General features: G+C 29.5%; 1 protein-coding gene across 1 annotated transcript; it reads left to right on the top strand.

Annotated features, from left to right (window-relative positions):
• Positions 1 to 2589: 2589 nt before the first annotated feature.
• Positions 2590 to 20016, top strand: LOC148180616 (uncharacterized). Its single transcript, XM_088047713.1, is given in 7 exon segments — positions 2590 to 2657; positions 2660 to 2759; positions 12297 to 12341; positions 12389 to 12662; positions 16695 to 16722; positions 16823 to 16883; positions 16932 to 20016. Coding segments are annotated over 7 exon segments (780 nt in total). The 5' UTR covers positions 2590 to 2636; the 3' UTR covers positions 17183 to 20016.
• Positions 20017 to 20090: the final 74 nt, after the last annotated feature.

Genomic DNA, 20090 nt, shown 5'->3' with positions numbered 1-20090 from the left:
TTGTTGTCGTACGAGAAAAATAAAGATATTTTTAGATTCAGCGCGAAATTCTGCGTAAAATGAGTCCATATAACTCAAATTTCCTTGACAAACAAACGAGATATCAACCCAAATAGATTTTCCGAGAAAGTTTTTTGGGTCGTTTTCAAGAAGTTGTTTGGGGGTGGAAACTGAGTTTAGTATTATTGAATTATATATCAATCGAAAGAGGAGCTCGAGATCTATTGACTGGCCAAATCTCAGATCGATCAGACAAGTAGGTTACGAGGGGAGATCGAAAAACGAAAAATTGAAAATTTTGCATCGATTGAGTCGCAAAATTTTTTTGGCCAAAAAATTTACCATCGAATTTTCGACTTTTGAGGCCTTTTTCTAAAGCAGAATGAGCCGAAAAAAACCATGAAGCAAACCGTTTCTCAAAATTTTTTTCAGTTTCGGAGATATCGAGCTTTGAACTTTTTCCAACTCAAAATCCAATATCCGAAACTTTGATCGCTGATAACTCAGTTATTTCTGGACCGATCTTAACAAATCTTACCTTTTTGGATTCTACGCGAAATTCTGCGTAAAATGAGCACCAACACTTTAAGATTGCTTCATAAATAAACGAGATAGCGACCGAGTCTAAATTAGAGACTGAAAGGCTAACTTCTACATTAAAAAAAAATAAAATTTTGAATTCAATCTATCTAAGATCGATTTCTAAGGTAAAATATTTCAAAAAAAAACAATTCCAAAAAGGGTAGTTTGATATTTGCCATAATTCCGGAGATATCAAGCAAAATTGTTTTTGAACCTCCAAAATGTTGGCCCTCTGGCGACAAACCAAAATTTCAAACGCCTCTAACTCAGTTATTTGTTGTCGTACAAGAAAAATAAAGATATTTTTGGATTCATCGCGAAATTCTGCGTAAAATGAGCCCAAATAGCTAAAATTTCCATAAAAAATAAACAAGAATTCGACCAAATTACATTTTCAGAGCGCGATTTTACGGTCATTTTCAAGACGATGTTTCTGGGCGAAAACCACTTTTAATATTATTGAATTATATATCGATGGAAAGAGCAGCTTGAGGTCTATCAACTCGCAAAGTCTCAGATTGATAGGGCAAGTAGTTTACGAGGGGCAATCAAAAAACAAAAAATTGAAAATTTTTCATCGATTGAGTCGCAAAAAGTTTTTGCCCAAAAAATTTACTATCGAATTTTTGACTTTTGAGGGCTTATTCTAAAGCAGAATGAGCCGAAAAATACCATGAAGCAAACCGTTTCTCAAAATCTTTTTTAGTTTCGAAGATATCGAGCCTTGAAATTTTTCCAACTCAAAATCCAATATCCGACACTTTGATCGCTTATAATTCGGTTATTTCTGGACCGATCTTAACGAATCTTACTTTTTTGGATTCCACGCAAAATTCTGCGTAAAATGAGCACCAATACGTTAAGATTGCTTTATGAATAAGGGAGATAGCTAAAGAGTCTTATGTAGAGACGGAAGGCAGCTAACTTCTACATTAAAAAAATAAACAAATTGAATTCGAACTATCTAAGATTGATTTCTAAGGTAAAAAATTGCGAGAAAAACAATTCCGAAAAGGGATGTTTGATATTTGCCAAAATTCCGGAGATATCAAGCAAAATCGTCGCACTTTCAAAATTTTGACCCTCTGGCGACAACCCTTAATTTCAAACGCCTCTAACTCAGTTATTTGTTGTCGTACAAGAAAAATAAAGATATTTTTGGATTCAGCGCCAAATTCTGCGTAAAATGAACCCACATAACTAAAATTTCCATGACAAATAAACGAGAAATCGACCGAATTACATTTTCAGAGCCCGATTTTACGGTCATTTTCAGGACGATGTTTCTGGGTGAAAACTACGTTTAATATTATTGAATTATATATCGATGGCAAGAGCAGCTTAAGGTCTATTAACTTGCAAAATTTCAGATTGATAGGGCAAGTAGTTTACGAGGGGCGAACAAAAAACGAAAAATTGAAAATTTTTCATCGATTGGGTCGCAAAATTTTTTTGACCAAAAAAATTATCATCGAATTTTCGACTTTTGAGGACTTTTTCTAAAGTAGAATGAGCCGAAAAAAACCATGAGGCAAACCGTTTCTCAAAATCTTTTTTAGTTTCGGAGATATCGAGCTTTGAAATTTTTCCAACTCAAAATCCAATATCCGACACTTTGATCGCTTATAATTCGGTTATTTCCGGACCGATCTTAACGAATCTTACTTTTTTGGATTCCACGCGAAATTCTGCGTAAAATGAGCACCAATACGTTAAGATTGCTTCATGTATAAGCGAAGGGCAACTAACTTCAAAATTGCAAAAATTGGTACCAATACTTGATGATAGATGTCGCCGTAGTCGTGACAGCAACGCTCTGGATCTTCCTCTGCGTCATTTATTTCTCATTTAAAACCCTTGCGCGTTTCTGTGTAAGGAAACGGGCTAAAAAGAAGGAAAAAACGAACTAAATAAAAAGAAATAAAATGGAGAAATTTTCCTTTTGCTTTCACCGCCACTTTACTTCCCTGTCAATGTTCATCAGTCGCGAAAAATTGCTCCAGTCGGGAAACGTGTCAGTTGGGAGGCGGCGGCGGCGGCGGCGCAACCAACGCATGTCTGGGTGTGATCCTGTCCGTCCCCACGTTGCCAGTGCAATTCCAGTGTTCAACTCATCATGTTCACTTTGTGTATGTCCCGAGGGAATCCTTCTTTCCAGGATGTTCAACACCAAAACAGTAAGTGAATTAGTGGGATGCGAGGGGAAGAAAACGAGCTGTTGGGCGAGCGGATTGGGGAGAACTGGGGGAAAATTCGTGGAATTTTTTTATTATCGTGTAATAAAAGGAATCGTAATTGAACTGTTTGGAGTTCAAGCAGTTGCGATCTGTATTTAGGTCAGCAGGTAAACTTCGTTGCGCAGCTCCAGACAGATCTAAGTTTATTCATCTCGAGGCAGAATCTGAATGTACGGATTCTTTCATTCATGGAGGAAATTCATGCAGTTATTGTAGGTTTTAACAGGTTGTGACGGGGTAAAGGGGAGGAATAATTGATGAAACAAGAGAAATTTTCGAAATTTATCTTTACGAGGAGCATGCAATTTTTCAAATTTGATAAAATTCCATAATTTTGACGATTTTGCAGTTACAACAGCGGAACTTTGTAAAAGTACTGCTTTTTAATAGCTCATTGATCGCAGAAAAATAAAAATTTTAGAACACGAACCCAAAAATTTAGAAAAACAGATTTATACGTGGAGGATAAAATTTTTGAAATTTGTATAAAATTCCATAACTCCGACAATTTTAGAGCTAAAACAACGAAACTTTGCAGAACTACTGCTTTTTAATTGTTCATTGATCGTGGAAAATTAGGAAATTTTAGGACTAAATACCAAAAATTTGGAAATTTTTATTTATATGTGGACAACAAAATTAAAAAAAAATTGTATAAAATTTCATAATCTCGACAATTTTATTGTTACAACAACGAAACTTTGAAGATGTACTGCTTTTCAATCGTTCTTTTATCGGAAAAAATTAAAATTTTTTTAAACAAATAGCCTAAATTTTAGAAATTTTTATATTTAAGTCGATCGTAAAATTTTAAAAATTTGTAAAAAATTCCATAATTCCAACAACTTTAAAGATACGACAACGAAACGTTGCAGAATTACTACTTTTCAATCGTTCATTGATTGTGGAAAATTAAAAAATTTTAGAACAAAAAACCAAAAATTTAAAATTTTTATTAAACGTCGAACATAAAATTTAAAATTTCTATAAAATTCTATAACTCCGACAATTTTAGAGCTAAAACAATAAAACTTTCCAGAACAACTGCTTTTGAAATGTTTATTGTGGAAATTTTAAAAATTTTAAAACTAAAAACAAAAAATTTAGAAAATTTTTGAAACGTGGAGCATAAAATTTTTAAAATTTATATAAAATTCTATAACTCGTTCAATTTTAGAGCGAAAACAACAAAACCTTGCAAAACTATGGCTTTTCAATTGTTCATTGCTCGTGAAAAATTAGAAAATTTTAGAACAAAAAAACGAAATTTTAGAAATTTTTGTTTTTTCGCGGACTATAAAATTTCGAAAATTTGTATAAAACTTTCCAGAACAACTGCTTTTGAAATGTTTATTGTGGAAATTTTAAAAATTTTAAAACTAAAAACAAAAAATTTAGAAAATTTTTGAAACGTGGAGCATAAAATTTTTAAAATTTGGATAAAATTCTATAACTCGTTCAATTTTAGAGCGAAAACAACAAAACCTTGCAAAACTATGGCTTTTCAATTGTTCATTGCTCGTGGAAAATTAGAAAATTTTAGAACAAAAAAACGAAATTTTAGAAATTTTTGTTTTTTCGCGGACTATAAAATTTCGAAAATTTGTATAAAACTTTCCAGAACAACTGCTTTTGAAATGTTTATTGTGGAAATTTTAAAAATTTTAAAACTAAAAACAAAAAATTTAGAAAATTTTTTAAACGTGGAGCATAAAATTTTTAAAATTTGGATAAAATTCTATAACTCGTTCAATTTTAGAGCGAAAACAACAAAACCTTGCAAAACTATGGCTTTTCAATTGTTCATTGCTCGTGGAAAATTAGAAAATTTTAGAACAAAAAAACGAAATTTTAGAAATTTTTGTTTTTTCGCGGACTATAAAATTTCGAAAATTTGTATAAAACTTTCCAGAACAACTGCTTTTGAAATGTTTATTGTGGAAATTTTAAAAATTTTAAAACTAAAAACAAAAAATTTAGAAAATTTTTTAAACGTGGAGCATAAAATTTTTAAAATTTGGATAAAATTCTATAACTCGTTCAATTTTAGAGCGAAAACAACAAAACCTTGCAAAACTATGGCTTTTCAATTGTTCATTGCTCGTGGAAAATTAGAAAATTTTAGAACAAAAAAACGAAATTTTAGAAATTTTTGTTTTTTCGCGGACTATAAAATTTCGAAAATTTGTATAAAACTTTCCAGAACAACTGCTTTTGAAATGTTTATTGTGGAAATTTTAAAAATTTTAAAACTAAAAACAAAAAATTTAGAAAATTTTTTAAACGTGGAGCATAAAATTTTTAAAATTTGGATAAAATTCTATAACTCGTTCAATTTTAGAGCGAAAACAACAAAACCTTGCAAAACTATGGCTTTTCAATTGTTCATTGCTCGTGGAAAATTAGAAAATTTTAGAACAAAAAAACGAAATTTTAGAAATTTTTGTTTTTTCGCGGACTATAAAATTTCGAAAATTTGTATAAAACTTTCCAGAACAACTGCTTTTGAAATGTTTATTGTGGAAATTTTAAAAATTTTAAAACTAAAAACAAAAAATTTAGAAAATTTTTGAAACGTGGAGCATAAAATTTTTAAAATTTGGATAAAATTCTATAACTCGTTCAATTTTAGAGCGAAAACAACAAAACCTTGCAAAACTATGGCTTTTCAATTGTTCATTGCTCGTGGAAAATTAGAAAATTTTAGAACAAAAAAACGAAATTTTAGAAATTTTTGTTTTTTCGCGGACTATAAAATTTCGAAAATTTGTATAAAACTTTCCAGAACAACTGCTTTTGAAATGTTTATTGTGGAAATTTTAAAAATTTTAAAACTAAAAACAAAAAATTTAGAAAATTTTTTAAACGTGGAGCATAAAATTTTTAAAATTTGGATAAAATTCTATAACTCGTTCAATTTTAGAGCGAAAACAACAAAACCTTGCAAAACTATGGCTTTTCAATTGTTCATTGCTCGTGGAAAATTAGAAAATTTTAGAACAAAAAAACGAAATTTTAGAAATTTTTGTTTTTTCGCGGACTATAAAATTTCGAAAATTTGTATAAAACTTTCCAGAACAACTGCTTTTGAAATGTTTATTGTGGAAATTTTAAAAATTTTAAAACTAAAAACAAAAAATTTAGAAAATTTTTTAAACGTGGAGCATAAAATTTTTAAAATTTGGATAAAATTCTATAACTCGTTCAATTTTAGAGCGAAAACAACAAAACCTTGCAAAACTATGGCTTTTCAATTGTTCATTGCTCGTGGAAAATTAGAAAATTTTAGAACAAAAAAACGAAATTTTAGAAATTTTTGTTTTTTCGCGGACTATAAAATTTCGAAAATTTGTATAAAACTTTCCAGAACAACTGCTTTTGAAATGTTTATTGTGGAAATTTTAAAAATTTTAAAACTAAAAACAAAAAATTTAGAAAATTTTTTAAACGTGGAGCATAAAATTTTTAAAATTTGGATAAAATTCTATAACTCGTTCAATTTTAGAGCGAAAACAACAAAACCTTGCAAAACTATGGCTTTTCAATTGTTCATTGCTCGTGGAAAATTAGAAAATTTTAGAACAAAAAAACGAAATTTTAGAAATTTTTGTTTTTTCGCGGACTATAAAATTTCGAAAATTTGTATAAAACTTTCCAGAACAACTGCTTTTGAAATGTTTATTGTGGAAATTTTAAAAATTTTAAAACTAAAAACAAAAAATTTAGAAAATTTTTGAAACGTGGAGCATAAAATTTTTAAAATTTATATAAAATTCTATAACTCGTTCAATTTTAGAGCGAAAACAACAAAACCTTGCAAAACTATGGCTTTTCAATTGTTCATTGTTCGTGGAAAATTAGAGAATTTTAGAACAAAAAAACGAAATTTTAGAAATTTTTGTTTTTTCGCGGACTATAAAATTTCGAAAATTTGTATAAAACTTTCCAGAACAACTGCTTTTGAAATGTTTATTGTGGAAATTTTAAAAATTTTAAAACTAAAAACAAACAATTTAGAAAATTTTTGAAACGTGGAGCATAAAATTTTTAAAATTTGGACAAAATTCTATAACTCGTTCAATTTTAGAGCGAAAACAACAAAACCTTGCAAAACTATGGCTTTTCAATTGTTCATTGTTCGTGGAAAATTAGAGAATTTTAGAACAAAAAAACGAAATTTTAGAAATTTTTGTTTTTTCGCGGACTATAAAATTTCGAAAATTTGTATAAAATTTTATAACTAACAATTTTAGAGCTAAAACAACGAAACTTTGCAGAACTATTGCTTCTTAATTGTTCATTGATCGTGCAAGATTTAGAAAGTTTTAGAACAAAAATCGGAAAATTTAGAATTTTTTTATAAGTGGCCCATAAAATTTCGAAAATTTGTATTAAATTCCGTAATTTTGCCAATTTTACAGCTATAACAGCAAAACTGTGTTGAAATACTGCTATTGAACTGCTCTATCATCGTAGAAAATTAGAAAATTTTTGAAACAAAAAATCGAAATTTTAGACATTTTATTTATTCGTGGACCAGAAAAATTTCAAAATTTGTATAAAATTCCACAACCCTTACAATTTTAGAGTTAAATCAACGAAACTATGTACAACTACAGCTTTTCAATTGGTTATTGTTTGTGGAAAATTAGAAAATTTTAGAACAAAAAACCAAAAATTTAGAATATTTTTAAACGTGGACCATAAAATTTTTAAAATTTGGATAAAAGTCCATAACTCATACAATTTTGGAGGTAAAACAACTAAATTTTGCAGATCTACTGCTTTTCAATTGTTCGTTGATCGTGGAAAATTAAGAAATTTTAGAACAAAAATCTGAACATTTAGAATTTTTTTTTATATGTGGAGCGTAAAATTCCAAATATTTTTATAAAATTTTATAACTCCGACAATTTTAGAGCTAAAACAATGAAACTTTTAAGAACTATTGCTTTTTAATTGTTTATTGATTGTGGAAAATTCGAAAATTTTGCAACAAAAAACGCATATTTATAAATTTGTTTATACGCGGACCATAAAATTTTTAAAATTCGTATTAATTTAAATAATTTTGACTATCTTAGAGCTAAAACAACGAAACTTTGCAAAACTATTACTTTTTAATTGTTCATTGATCGTGCAAAATTAGAAAATCTTAGAACAAAAATCGGAAAATTTAGAATTTTTTTATACGTGGCCCATAAAATTTCGAAAATTTGTATTAAATTCCATAATTTTGACAATTTAACAGCTACAACAGCAAATCTGCATAGAAATACTGCTATTGAACTGTTCTATCATCGTGGAAAATTAGAAAATTTTTGAAATAAAAATCGTAATTTTAGACATTTTATTTATACGTAGACCAAAAATGTTCAAAATTTGTTTTAAATTCCATAACTCCGATAATTTTAAAGCTAAAACAATAAAACTTTGTAAAACTAGTGCTTTTCAATTGGTCATTGTTTGTGGCAAATTAGAAAATTTTAGAACAAAAAACCAAAAATTTAGAATTTTTTTAAACGTGGACCATAAAATTTATAAAATTTGGATAAAAGTCCATAACTCATACAATTTTAGAGGTAAAACAACGAAATTTTGCAGATCTACTGCTTTTCAATTGTTCGTTGATCGTGGAAAATTAAGAAATTTTAGAACAAAAATCGGAAAATTTAGAAAATTTTTGAAACGTGGAGCATAAAATTCCGAAAATTTGTATAAAATTTAATAACTCCGACAATTTTAGAGCTAAAACAACGAAACTTTGCAGAACTATTTCTTTTTAATTGTTCATTGATCGTGGAAAATCAGAAAATTTTAGAACAAAAAACCGAAAATTAAAAAAAACTTTTTATACGTGGACTATAAAATTTTGAAAATTTGTATAAAATTCTATAACTCACACAATTTTAGAGGTAAAACAACGAAATTTTGCAGATCTACTGCTTTTCAATTGTTCGTTGATCGTGGAAAATTAAGAAATTTTAGAACAAAAATCGGAAAATTTAGAATTTTTTTATACGTGGAGCATAAAATTCCGAAAATTTGTATAAAATTTAATAACTCCGACAATTTTAGAGCTAAAACAACGAAACTTTGCAGAACTATTTCTTTTTAATTGTTCATTGATCGTGGAAAATCAGAAAATTTTAGAACAAAAAACCGAAAATTAAAAAAAACTTTTTATACGTGGACTATAAAATTTTGAAAATTTGTATAAAATTCTATAACTCACACAATTTTAGAGGTAAAACAACGAAATTTTGCAGATCTACTGCTTTTCAATTGTTCGTTGATCGTGGAAAATTAAGAAATTTTAGAACAAAAATCGGAAAATTTAGAATTTTTTTATACGTGGAGCATAAAATTCCGAAAATTTGTATAAAATTTAATAACTCCGACAATTTTAGAGCTAAAACAACGAAACTTTGCAGAACTATTTTGTTTTAATTGTTCATTGATCGTGGAAAATCAGAAAATTTTAGAACAAAAAACCGAAAATTAAAAAAAACTTTTTATACGTGGACTATAAAATTTTGAAAATTTGTATAAAATTCTATAACTCACACAATTTTAGAGCTAAAACAACGAAATTTTGCAGAACTACTTTTTTTAAATATTCATTGTTGTGGAAAATTAGAAAATTTTAGAATAAAATACCAAAAATTTAGAATTTTTTTTAAACGTGGACCATAAAATTTTTAAAATTTGGATAAAAGACCATAAATCATACAATTTTAGAGGTAAAACAACGAAATTTTGCAGATCAACTGCGTTTTAATTGTTCGTTGATCGTGAAAAATTGGGAAATTTTAGAACAAAAATCTGAAAATTTAGAATTGTTTTTATATGTACGTGGAGCATAAAATTCCGAAAATTTGTATAAAATTTAATAACTCCGACAATTTTAGAGCTAAAACAACGAAACTTTGCAGAACTATTTCTTTTTAATTGTTCATTGATCGTGGAAAATCAGAAAATTTTAGAACAAAAAACCGAAAATTAAAAAAAACTTTTTATACGTGGACTATAAAATTTTGAAAATTTGTATAAAATTCTATAACTCACACAATTTTAGAGCTAAAACAACGAAATTTTGCAGAACTACTTTTTTTAAATATTCATTGTTGTGGAAAATTAGAAAATTTTAGAATAAAATACCAAAAATTTAGAATTTTTTTTTATACGCAGAGCATAAAATTCCGAAAATTTGTATAAAATTTAATAACTCCGACAATTTTAGAGCTAAAACAACGAAACTTTGCAGAACTATTTCTTTTTAATTGTTCATTGATCGTGGAAAATCAGAAAATTTTAGAACAAAAAACCGAAAATTAAAAAAAACTTTTTATACGTGGACTATAAAATTTTGAAAATTTGTATAAAATTCTATAACTCACACAATTTTAGAGGTAAAACAACGAAATTTTGCAGATCTACTGCTTTTCAATTGTTCGTTGATCGTGGAAAATTAAGAAATTTTAGAACAAAAATCGGAAAATTTAGAATTTTTTTATACGTGGAGCATAAAATTCCGAAAATTTGTATAAAATTTAATAACTCCGACAATTTTAGAGCTAAAACAACGAAACTTTGCAGAACTATTTCTTTTTAATTGTTCATTGATCGTGGAAAATCAGAAAATTTTAGAACAAAAAACCGAAAATTAAAAAAAACTTTTTATACGTGGACTATAAAATTTTGAAAATTTGTATAAAATTCTATAACTCACACAATTTTAGAGGTAAAACAACGAAATTTTGCAGATCTACTGCTTTTCAATTGTTCGTTGATCGTGGAAAATTAAGAAATTTTAGAACAAAAATCGGAAAATTTAGAATTTTTTTATACGTGGAGCATAAAATTCCGAAAATTTGTATAAAATTTAATAACTCCGACAATTTTAGAGCTAAAACAACGAAACTTTGCAGAACTATTTTGTTTTAATTGTTCATTGATCGTGGAAAATCAGAAAATTTTAGAACAAAAAACCGAAAATTAAAAAAAACTTTTTATACGTGGACTATAAAATTTTGAAAATTTGTATAAAATTCTATAACTCACACAATTTTAGAGCTAAAACAACGAAATTTTGCAGAACTACTTTTTTTAAATATTCATTGTTGTGGAAAATTAGAAAATTTTAGAATAAAATACCAAAAATTTAGAATTTTTTTTAAACGTGGACCATAAAATTTTTAAAATTTGGATAAAAGACCATAAATCATACAATTTTAGAGGTAAAACAACGAAATTTTGCAGATCAACTGCGTTTTAATTGTTCGTTGATCGTGAAAAATTGGGAAATTTTAGAACAAAAATCTGAAAATTTAGAATTGTTTTTATATGTACGTGGAGCATAAAATTCCGAAAATTTGTATAAAATTTAATAACTCCGACAATTTTAGAGCTAAAACAACGAAACTTTGCAGAACTATTTCTTTTTAATTGTTCATTGATCGTGGAAAATCAGAAAATTTTAGAACAAAAAACCGAAAATTAAAAAAAACTTTTTATACGTGGACTATAAAATTTTGAAAATTTGTATAAAATTCTATAACTCACACAATTTTAGAGCTAAATCAACGAAATTTTGCAGAACTACTTTTTTTAAATATTCATTGATTGTGAAAAATTAGAAAATTTTAGAATAAAATACCAAAAATTTAGAATTTTTTTTTATACGCAGAGCATAAAATTCCGAAAATTTGTATAAAATTTAATAACTCCAACAATTTTAGAGCTAAAACAACGAAACTTTGCAGAACTATTTCTTTTTAATTGTTCATTGATCGTGGAAAATTAGAAAATTTTAGAACAAAAAACCAAAAATTAAAAAAAACTTTTTATACGTGGACTATAAAATTTTGAAAATTTGTATAAAATTCTATAACTCCCACAATTTTAGAGCTAAAACAACGAAATTTTGCAGAACTACTTTTTTTAAATATTCATTGATTGTGGAAAATTAGAAAATTTTAGAATAAAATACCAAAAATTTAGAAATTTTTTTTATACATGAACCATAAATTTTTTAAAATTTGTAATAACTCCGACAATTTTAGAGCTAAAAAAACAAAACTTTTAAAATCCATTGTTTTTCAATTGTTTATTGATTGTGGATAATTCGAAAATTTTAAAACAAAAAACCGCAAATTTAGAACTTTTTTTTACGCGGACCATAAAACTTGTATTAATTTCCATAATTTTTACTATTTTAGAGCTAAAACAACGAATCTTTGTTGAACTACTGTTTTTATTTGTTCATTGATGGAGGAAAATTAGAAAGTTTTAGAACAAAAAACAAAAATTTAGAAAAAAAATTGATAAAATTTGTATTAAATTCTATAATTTTAAGAACTTCAAAGCTAGAACAGTGAAACTTTGAAGAATGACTTCTTTTGAAAAGTTCACTGATCGTAGAAAATGTTTGCCCAAAAATAGAAAAACTTCCAAATCTGCAAATTTCTCTTCCAGTCTCCAACAAGCAAGTCAAAGGCGGCTACCTCCTCCGCTACAAAAGTAAGCTCACTCAACCACCCCCTCCCCACTCTAACACCTTCCCCCAGGAAGCCTCTTCTGCAAGAAATGGTGCGAAGAATGGTTCGTCCTCTACGAAGACTCGACCCTCGCCTGGTTCGCCGACAAAGCCCTAAGTCGCCCCAAAGGCCGAATACGAATCAGCGAAACTCCAGAACTCTTGGCCGTCGGCGAATGGACCCGCCAGGTGCCTAAGAAGCCCCGTTTCCCCCGCAGCTGCCACATAGGCCAACTCCTAGCCATCGGAACCAAAGCACCGCACGACGTCTGCTGGCTGATGGCGCAGTCATCAGCGGAAGTCAAGTAAGTCAGTGAAAACTAAAAGAAAATAAGTCCTCAAAAGGTAAAAATTCGATGGTAGATTTTTTGGACAATTTTTCGTTTTTTGGTCGCCCCTCGTAAACTATTTGTCCGATTGATCTGAGATTTGGCCAGTCAATAGATCTCGAGCTCCTGTTTCGATCGATATAGAATTCAATAATACTAAAAGCAGTTTTCACCCCGAAATAGCCTCTTGAAAGTCACCCTCTGAAAATCTAATTCGGTCGACATCTCGGTTAGTTGTCAAGAAAATTTGAACTGGATGGGCTCATTTAACGCAGAATTTTGCGCTGAATCCAAAACCACCCCTAGCTTTTTATCGTCAGTCAACAAATAAGTGAGTTAGAGGCGTTTGAAATTTTGACTTGTTGCCAGAGGGCTAAAATTTGGATGCTCCGAAAACGATTTTTCCCGATTTTTCAGGAATTACGGCAAATAAGGCCTTTCCGGAATCGTTTTTCTCGCATTTTGAAAATTTTAGAACGAAAAACTAAAAATTTTCAATTTTTTTTAAACGTGAACCATAAAATTATTAAAATTTGTATAAAAGTCCATAACTCATACAATTTTAGAGCTAAAACATCGAAATTTTGCTAATCTACTGCTTTTCATTTGTTCATTGATCGTGGAAAATTAAGAAATGTTAGAACAAAAATCTGAAAAATTAGAATTTTTTTTTAAACGTGAAGCATAAAATTTCGAAAATTTGTATAAAATTCCAAAACTCCAACAATTGTAAAGATAAAACAACAAAACGTTGCAAACTTACTTCTTTTCAATTGTTCATTGATCGTGGAAAATTAGGAAATTTTAGAAAAAAAATCCAAAAATTTAGAATTTTTTTTATACGTGGCGCATAAAATTTGGAAAAAATTGTATTAAATTACATAATTTTAACAATTTCAGAGTAAAATCAAAACTTTGCAGAACTATGATTTTTTAATTGTTCATTGATAGAAAATTTTAGGACAAAAACCCAAAATTTTGGATTATTTTTTTCTTGTGGATCATAAAATTTCAAAAATTTGTATTAAACTCATTAACTTCCATAATTTTAGAGCTAGAACAACGAAGTTTTGTAGAACTACTGCTTTTCAATTGTGAATTCAATCGCGAAAAAACAGAAGATTTTAGAACAAAAAACAAAATTTTAGAAAATTTTATTTATACGTGGACCAAAATTTTTTAAACGTGGAGCTTAAAATTTGTATAAAATTCCATAACTCATACAATTTTGGAGCTAAAACAACGAAACTTTGCAAAACTATGGCTTTTCCATTGTTCATTGATAGTGGAAAATTAAAAAATTTAGAACCAAACTCCAAAAAGTTTAGAAATTTTTTTAATACGTGGACCATAAATTTTTTAAAATTTAAATAAAATTCTATAACCCCAACAATTTTGGAGCTAAAACAACAAAACTTTGGGTAACTACTGCTTTTCAATTGTTTTTTGTTTGTAAAAAATTAGGAATTTTTAGAACAAAAATCCAAAATTTTAGAGTTTTTTTTTCTACGCGGCGCATAAAATTTCGAAAATTTGTATTTAATTCCATAATTTTGACAATTTTACAGCTAGAACAACAAAACTTTGCAAAACTATGGCTTTTCAATGATTCATTGATTGTGGAAAATTAGAAAATCTTAGAACAAAAAAAACCGAAAATTTTTATTTTTTTATACGGGGAGCTAAAAATTTTTAAAGTTTGCATAAAATTCCATAACTTTGACAATTTTAGAGCTAAAACAACATAACTTTATAGGATTATAACTTTTCAATTGTTCATTGATCGTGGAAAATTAGGAAACTTTAGCACAAAAAATTACGTCGTCCATAAAATTTTGAAAGTTGGTATTAAATTCCATAATTTTGACAATATTACAGTTACAACAGCGAAATTTTGTTAAAGTACTGGTTTTAAAATGTTCTTTCATCGTGAAAATTTTAAAACAAAAATTCGAAAATTTTGAAATTTTTTTATACATGAACCAAAAAATTTTGAAAATTTATATAAAATTTCATAACTCCGACAATTTTAGTGCTAAAACAACGAAACTTTTAATAACTATTGCTTTTCAATTGTTCATTGATTGTGGAAAATTAGAAAGTTTTAGAACAAAAATCGGAAAAGTTAGAAATTTTCTCTATACATAAACCATAAAATTTTGAAAATTTATAAAACATTTGATAACTCCGACAATTTTAGAGTTAAAACAACGAAATTTTACAAGTCTACTGCTTTTCAATTGTTCATTGATCGTGGAAAATTAAGAAATTTTATATCAAAAATCTGAAAATTTAGAATCTTTTTTGTACGTGAAGCATAAAATTTCGAAAATTTGTATAAAATTTCAAAACTCCAACAATTGTAAAGATAAAACAACGAAATTTTGCAGACTTACTCCTTTTCAATTGTTGATTGATCGTAGAAAATTAGGAAATTTTAGCACAAAAAACCGAAATATTCAAAATTTTTATTGACACGTGGTCCATAAAATTTTTAAAGTTTGTATGAAATTCCATAATTTTGACAATATTACAGTTACAACAACGAAACATTGTAGAAGTACTGGTTTTAAAATGTTCTTTCATCGTGGAAAATTAGAAAATTTTAAAACAAAAATCCGAAAATTTAGAAATTTTCTCTATACATAAACCATAAAATTTTGAAAATGTATATAAAATTCCATAACTCCGACAATTTTAGAGTTAAAACAACGAAATTTTAGAAGTCTACTGCTTTTCAATTGTTCAGTAATCGTAGAAAATTAAGAAATTTTAGAACAAAAATCCGAAAATTTAGAATTTTTTTTGTACGTGAAGCATAAAATTTCGAAAATTTGTATAAAATTCCGAAACTCCAACAATTGTAAAGATAAAACAATGAAACTTTGCAGACTTACTCCTCTTCAATTGTTCATTGATCGTGGAAAATTAAGAAATTTTAGAACAAAAAACCGAAATTAAAAAAAAAAATTATATACGTGAACCATAAATTTTTTCAAATATGTATGCGATTCCACAACTCCCACAATTTTAGAGCTAAAACAACGAAACTTTGCAGAACTATGGCTTTTGAATTGGTCATTGATCGTGGAAAGTTAAGAAATTTTAGAACAAAAAACGAAAATCTAGTGTTTTTTTTTATACGTGGAGCAGAAATTTTTTAAAATTTGCCACAAAACTTTGCAGGACTATGAATTTTTAATTGCTTATTGATCGTGGAAAATTAGAAAATTTTAGCACAAAAAACCGAAAATTTTGAAATTTTTATTGATACGTGGACCATAAAATTTTGAAAGTTTGTATTAAATTCGATAATTTTGACAATTTTACAGTTGCAACAGCGAAACTTTGTAGAAGTACTGGTTTTAAGATAATCTTTCATCGTGGAAAATTTTAAAACAAAAATCCAAAAATTTAGAAATTTTCTTTATACATGAACCAAAACATTTTGAAAATTTATATAAAATTCCAAAACTCCGACAATTTTAGTGCTAAAACAACGAAACTTTTAACAACTATTGTTTTTCAATTGTTCATTGATTGTGGAAAATTCGAAATAAAAAAACAGCAAAATTTATAATTTTATCGCCCCGAAACAGGGGACCCTAAAATCACTGTCTGAAAAACTAATTCGGTCGACACCTCGGTCATTTGTTAAGGAAATTTAAGCTGGATAGACTCATTTTACGCAGAATTTCGCGTAGAATCCAAAAAGATAAGATTCGTTAAGATCGGTCCGGAACTAACTGACTTATGAGTCAGTCAATTTCGAATATTGAATTTTGAGTTGCAAAAATTTCAAAGCTCGATATCTCCGAAACTCAAAAAGATTTTGAGAAACAGTTTGCGCCATTGTTTTTTTAGGTTCATTCCACATTAGAATAAGTCCTCAAAAGTCAAAAATTCGATGGTAAATTTTTTGGGCAAAAATTTATTTTTAATTTGTCATTTTCAATTTTTCGTTTTTTCAATCATACAAAACTCGTTTTTGTTTTTCAATCTGCGCAGTGATTGGATGACCGCCATCAGCAACACGGTGAGTTTTCCTCGACCACTCTGTATAGCAGGGAGACGTAAGACGCCGCGAATCTTTTTCTGGCAGGACGATCCTCTGATATCGATTGGGATTGTTTCAGTTGCCGCCCCCGCCGCACCTGCCTCTCGACAACAAATTCTCCGACAAAGGCACTCAAGAAGGTGAGAAGCGCCTCTCGTTGTTTGGGGATGAACGTGAGTTTTTTCCAGCCCCCAACTCGAGCAAGATCCACGTGCGGCCGCCCCCCAAGCAGAAGTACGAGGCCGATCACACGGTGCTCTCGGGGGTGGTGATCGACTGGGGGCACGGCTGGGGCTGGGGGCAGAACGCCTGGACTCATCCGACGTGCGTCAGCGAGACCGCCCTCAACTCCACGCTGTATTGTCACGCCCTGGGCGACTACACGGTCAGCGGGTTCGACGAGGTGGACTGTAGTGCTTTTGGTGATTTCATTTTTTAAGAGCACTCGAATTTCTTTGTACCGAAACATCCGATTCTCATCCACGCAGTGTTCAATGACCAAGCAATCAGTTGGAGAGGTCGCGCTTTTGTGCAGACGCGACCTCACCGACGGGGCTTGGGGCGGCATACTCAAAATCGTCAACTAATTCTAATTTAAGTGCAACAGATCAAAACGAGAATTCTAAACTAGAGTATTAAGTCCCACCAATATTTCTTTGGCACTTAAATTCTCAACACCAACACTTCCAAAGAGCGAATTAACACGCGAAAAAGACTGCGAAATCTTGTCCAGACACTATTCAAATAGCAATCACAGTTGGCTGTGAAAAGGAGACGTACGTCGCAACTCTAACCGTCTGGTTTGCCAAACCTAGTAGCGACGTACGTTGCGCGATCCAAGACCTCTTCAAAACCCAATTTCAAGGTAATCTCGCGACACCAAATCTTTGACCTTATTCATGTTTTTCCACACTAATAAGATATCAAAGTATATGTATAGAAATAGACTGAATTAGCCTAAATACCGGACGATCAAAAAACAAGACTCTCGGTACTAAATCGATGTTAAACTAAATTGCTACTTGCTCCAACCTTAGATGTCCGTTTTGGTTGCCCAAATTGGGCCCTAAAGTTCTAAAAATGATAACAATCTCAATAGAATGGAATTTGCGGAAACAAAGGGACCAAATTAGCGAAGCCGAAATTCTTATCATCTCGAGCGAATTCTAAAATTTACATAATAAAGGGTTGGTAGAACTGGGATGTCCTCCATATTATCGAGATTGACAGGCGTTCCCTCCATTAGCTCCCGCTGTCTTAGCGCCGTTCTAAAATATACAAGGTGTTTCGAGAAATTTGTTAATGCGCACTATGTTTTTTTACACAGCCGACTAAAACCATGTATTGGTCGATTTCTCGCTTATTTTTGGTGCAAATTCGCGTTATTGGGGCTCATTTTACGCAGAATTTCGAGTGGATTTTAAATCCGCGCTTTAAACTCACGTGCGATGACAAATAAGTGAGGTAGGGCCGGTTGAAATTTCGAGTGAGTTTTCAGTTGCGAAATTTTTAATGCTTAATATGTCTGAAACTGCAAACTCAGGTTTTTTGTGCTCATCTAACGCAGAATTTCGCGCAAAATCCAAAACTGGGCCAATTTTTAACATCAAAAAATAACTGAGTTATGGCCATTTGCATTTTTAAGTAGTCAAAAAAAACTTTATTACTAAAAGTGCGTCAATTTCTGAGATCGATATCTCGTTTGTTTTTGAAGCAGTCATTTGTTATTATAGCTCATTTTACGCAGAATTTCACGCAAAATCCAAAACTGAGCGAATTTCCAACGTACGTGAAAAAATTACTGAGTAATGGCCGTTTGAATTTTTGAATAGTCATTTTATTACTTGAAGTACGTCTGTTTCTAGAATCGATTTCTCGCTTGTTTTTGAAGCAATTTTTACTATTTTAGCTCATTTTACGCAGAATTTCAAGCAAAATCCAAAACCAGACGAATTTTTAGGGTACGTAAAAAAATAACTGAGTAATGGCCGTTTGAATTTTTGAATAGTCACTTTATTACTTGAAGTATGTCAGTTTCTAAAATCGATTTCTCGCTTGTTTTTAAAGCAATTTTTACTATTTTAGCTCATTTTACGCAGAATTTCAAGCAAAATCCAAAACCAGACTAATTTTTAGCGTACGTAAAAAAATAACTGAGTAATGGCCGTTTGAATTTTTGAGTTGTCAAATATAACTTCATTGCTAAAATGTCAATTTCTGAGATCGATATCTCACTTGTTTTTGAATCAATCTTTTGTTATTGCAACTCATTTTTCGCAGAATTTAGCGAGGAATCCAAAAATGAGCGAATTTTTAACGTACGGCAAAAAATAACTGAGTAATGGTCGTTTGAATTTTTGGGTGGTCAAATAAAACTTCATTGCTAAAATGTCAATTTCTGAGATTGATATCTCACTTGTTTTTTAATCAATCTTTTGTTAGTGCAATTCATTTTTCGCAGAATTTTGCGAGAAATCCAAAAATGAGCGAATTTTTGACGTACTGAAAAAAATTACTGGGTAATGGCCGTTTGAATTTTCATGTAGTCAAAAAAAGCTTCATTAATAAAAATATGTAAATTTCGGTTGTTTTTGGAGAAATGTTTTATTTTTCTTGCTCATTTTACGCAGAATTCTTCGCAGAATCTATAACTGGGCGAATTTTTAACGTACGTCAAAAAATAACTGCGTAATGTCGTTTGAATTAAAAAAAGTTTCATTACTGAAAGCATGTTAATTTCTAAAATCGATATCTCGCTTGTTTTTAAGCAATCTTTCGTTATTACAGCGCATTTTACGCAGAATTTTACGCAGATTCCAAATCTGGCCGCGAAATTCAAATCTGACAACAACTAACCGAGTTGCTTCCGATTAAGGTAAAATCCACGCTCGTGTAAAAAAACATAGTGCGCATTAACAAATTTAGGTAAGTATGAAACCCGCGGAACACCCGGTATGTACAAACGACCGTTTGGTTGCATGTTAAAATTATACAACTCGTGTAATCCGATGTGATGTGTACTCAATTGTATAGAAAATAAATAAAACATACTGTTGTTGTATTCTATAACGATATCCGCACAATATACTAGGTGTACATAGCTAATAAATAAATAGAAAATTATATGACAATCGTCCAAAATTCGTATGTGAGCTAGAGAATTAAAATGGATGGTCGATGTTTCTAGAGTGTTACCGTACGTAGCATCCCGCAACCATTATTGTGATATATGTAATACCCATTCATAATTTGTTAATAAATTTTATCATTTTACATCGTGTTTTCTTAAATTAGACAGTTTTGAAAAAAATAATAAAGTGCCATCTATAGGTGTCGCCACGAAACGA

This window comes from Gnatocerus cornutus, chromosome 1 (genome assembly GCF_029298725.1).
Source record: "Gnatocerus cornutus isolate USDA-ARS CGAHR chromosome 1, icGnaCorn1.1, whole genome shotgun sequence".
Taxonomy (NCBI): Eukaryota; Metazoa; Arthropoda; class Insecta; order Coleoptera; family Tenebrionidae; genus Gnatocerus; species Gnatocerus cornutus.
This window is presented reverse-complemented; position numbering and strand designations above follow the sequence as displayed.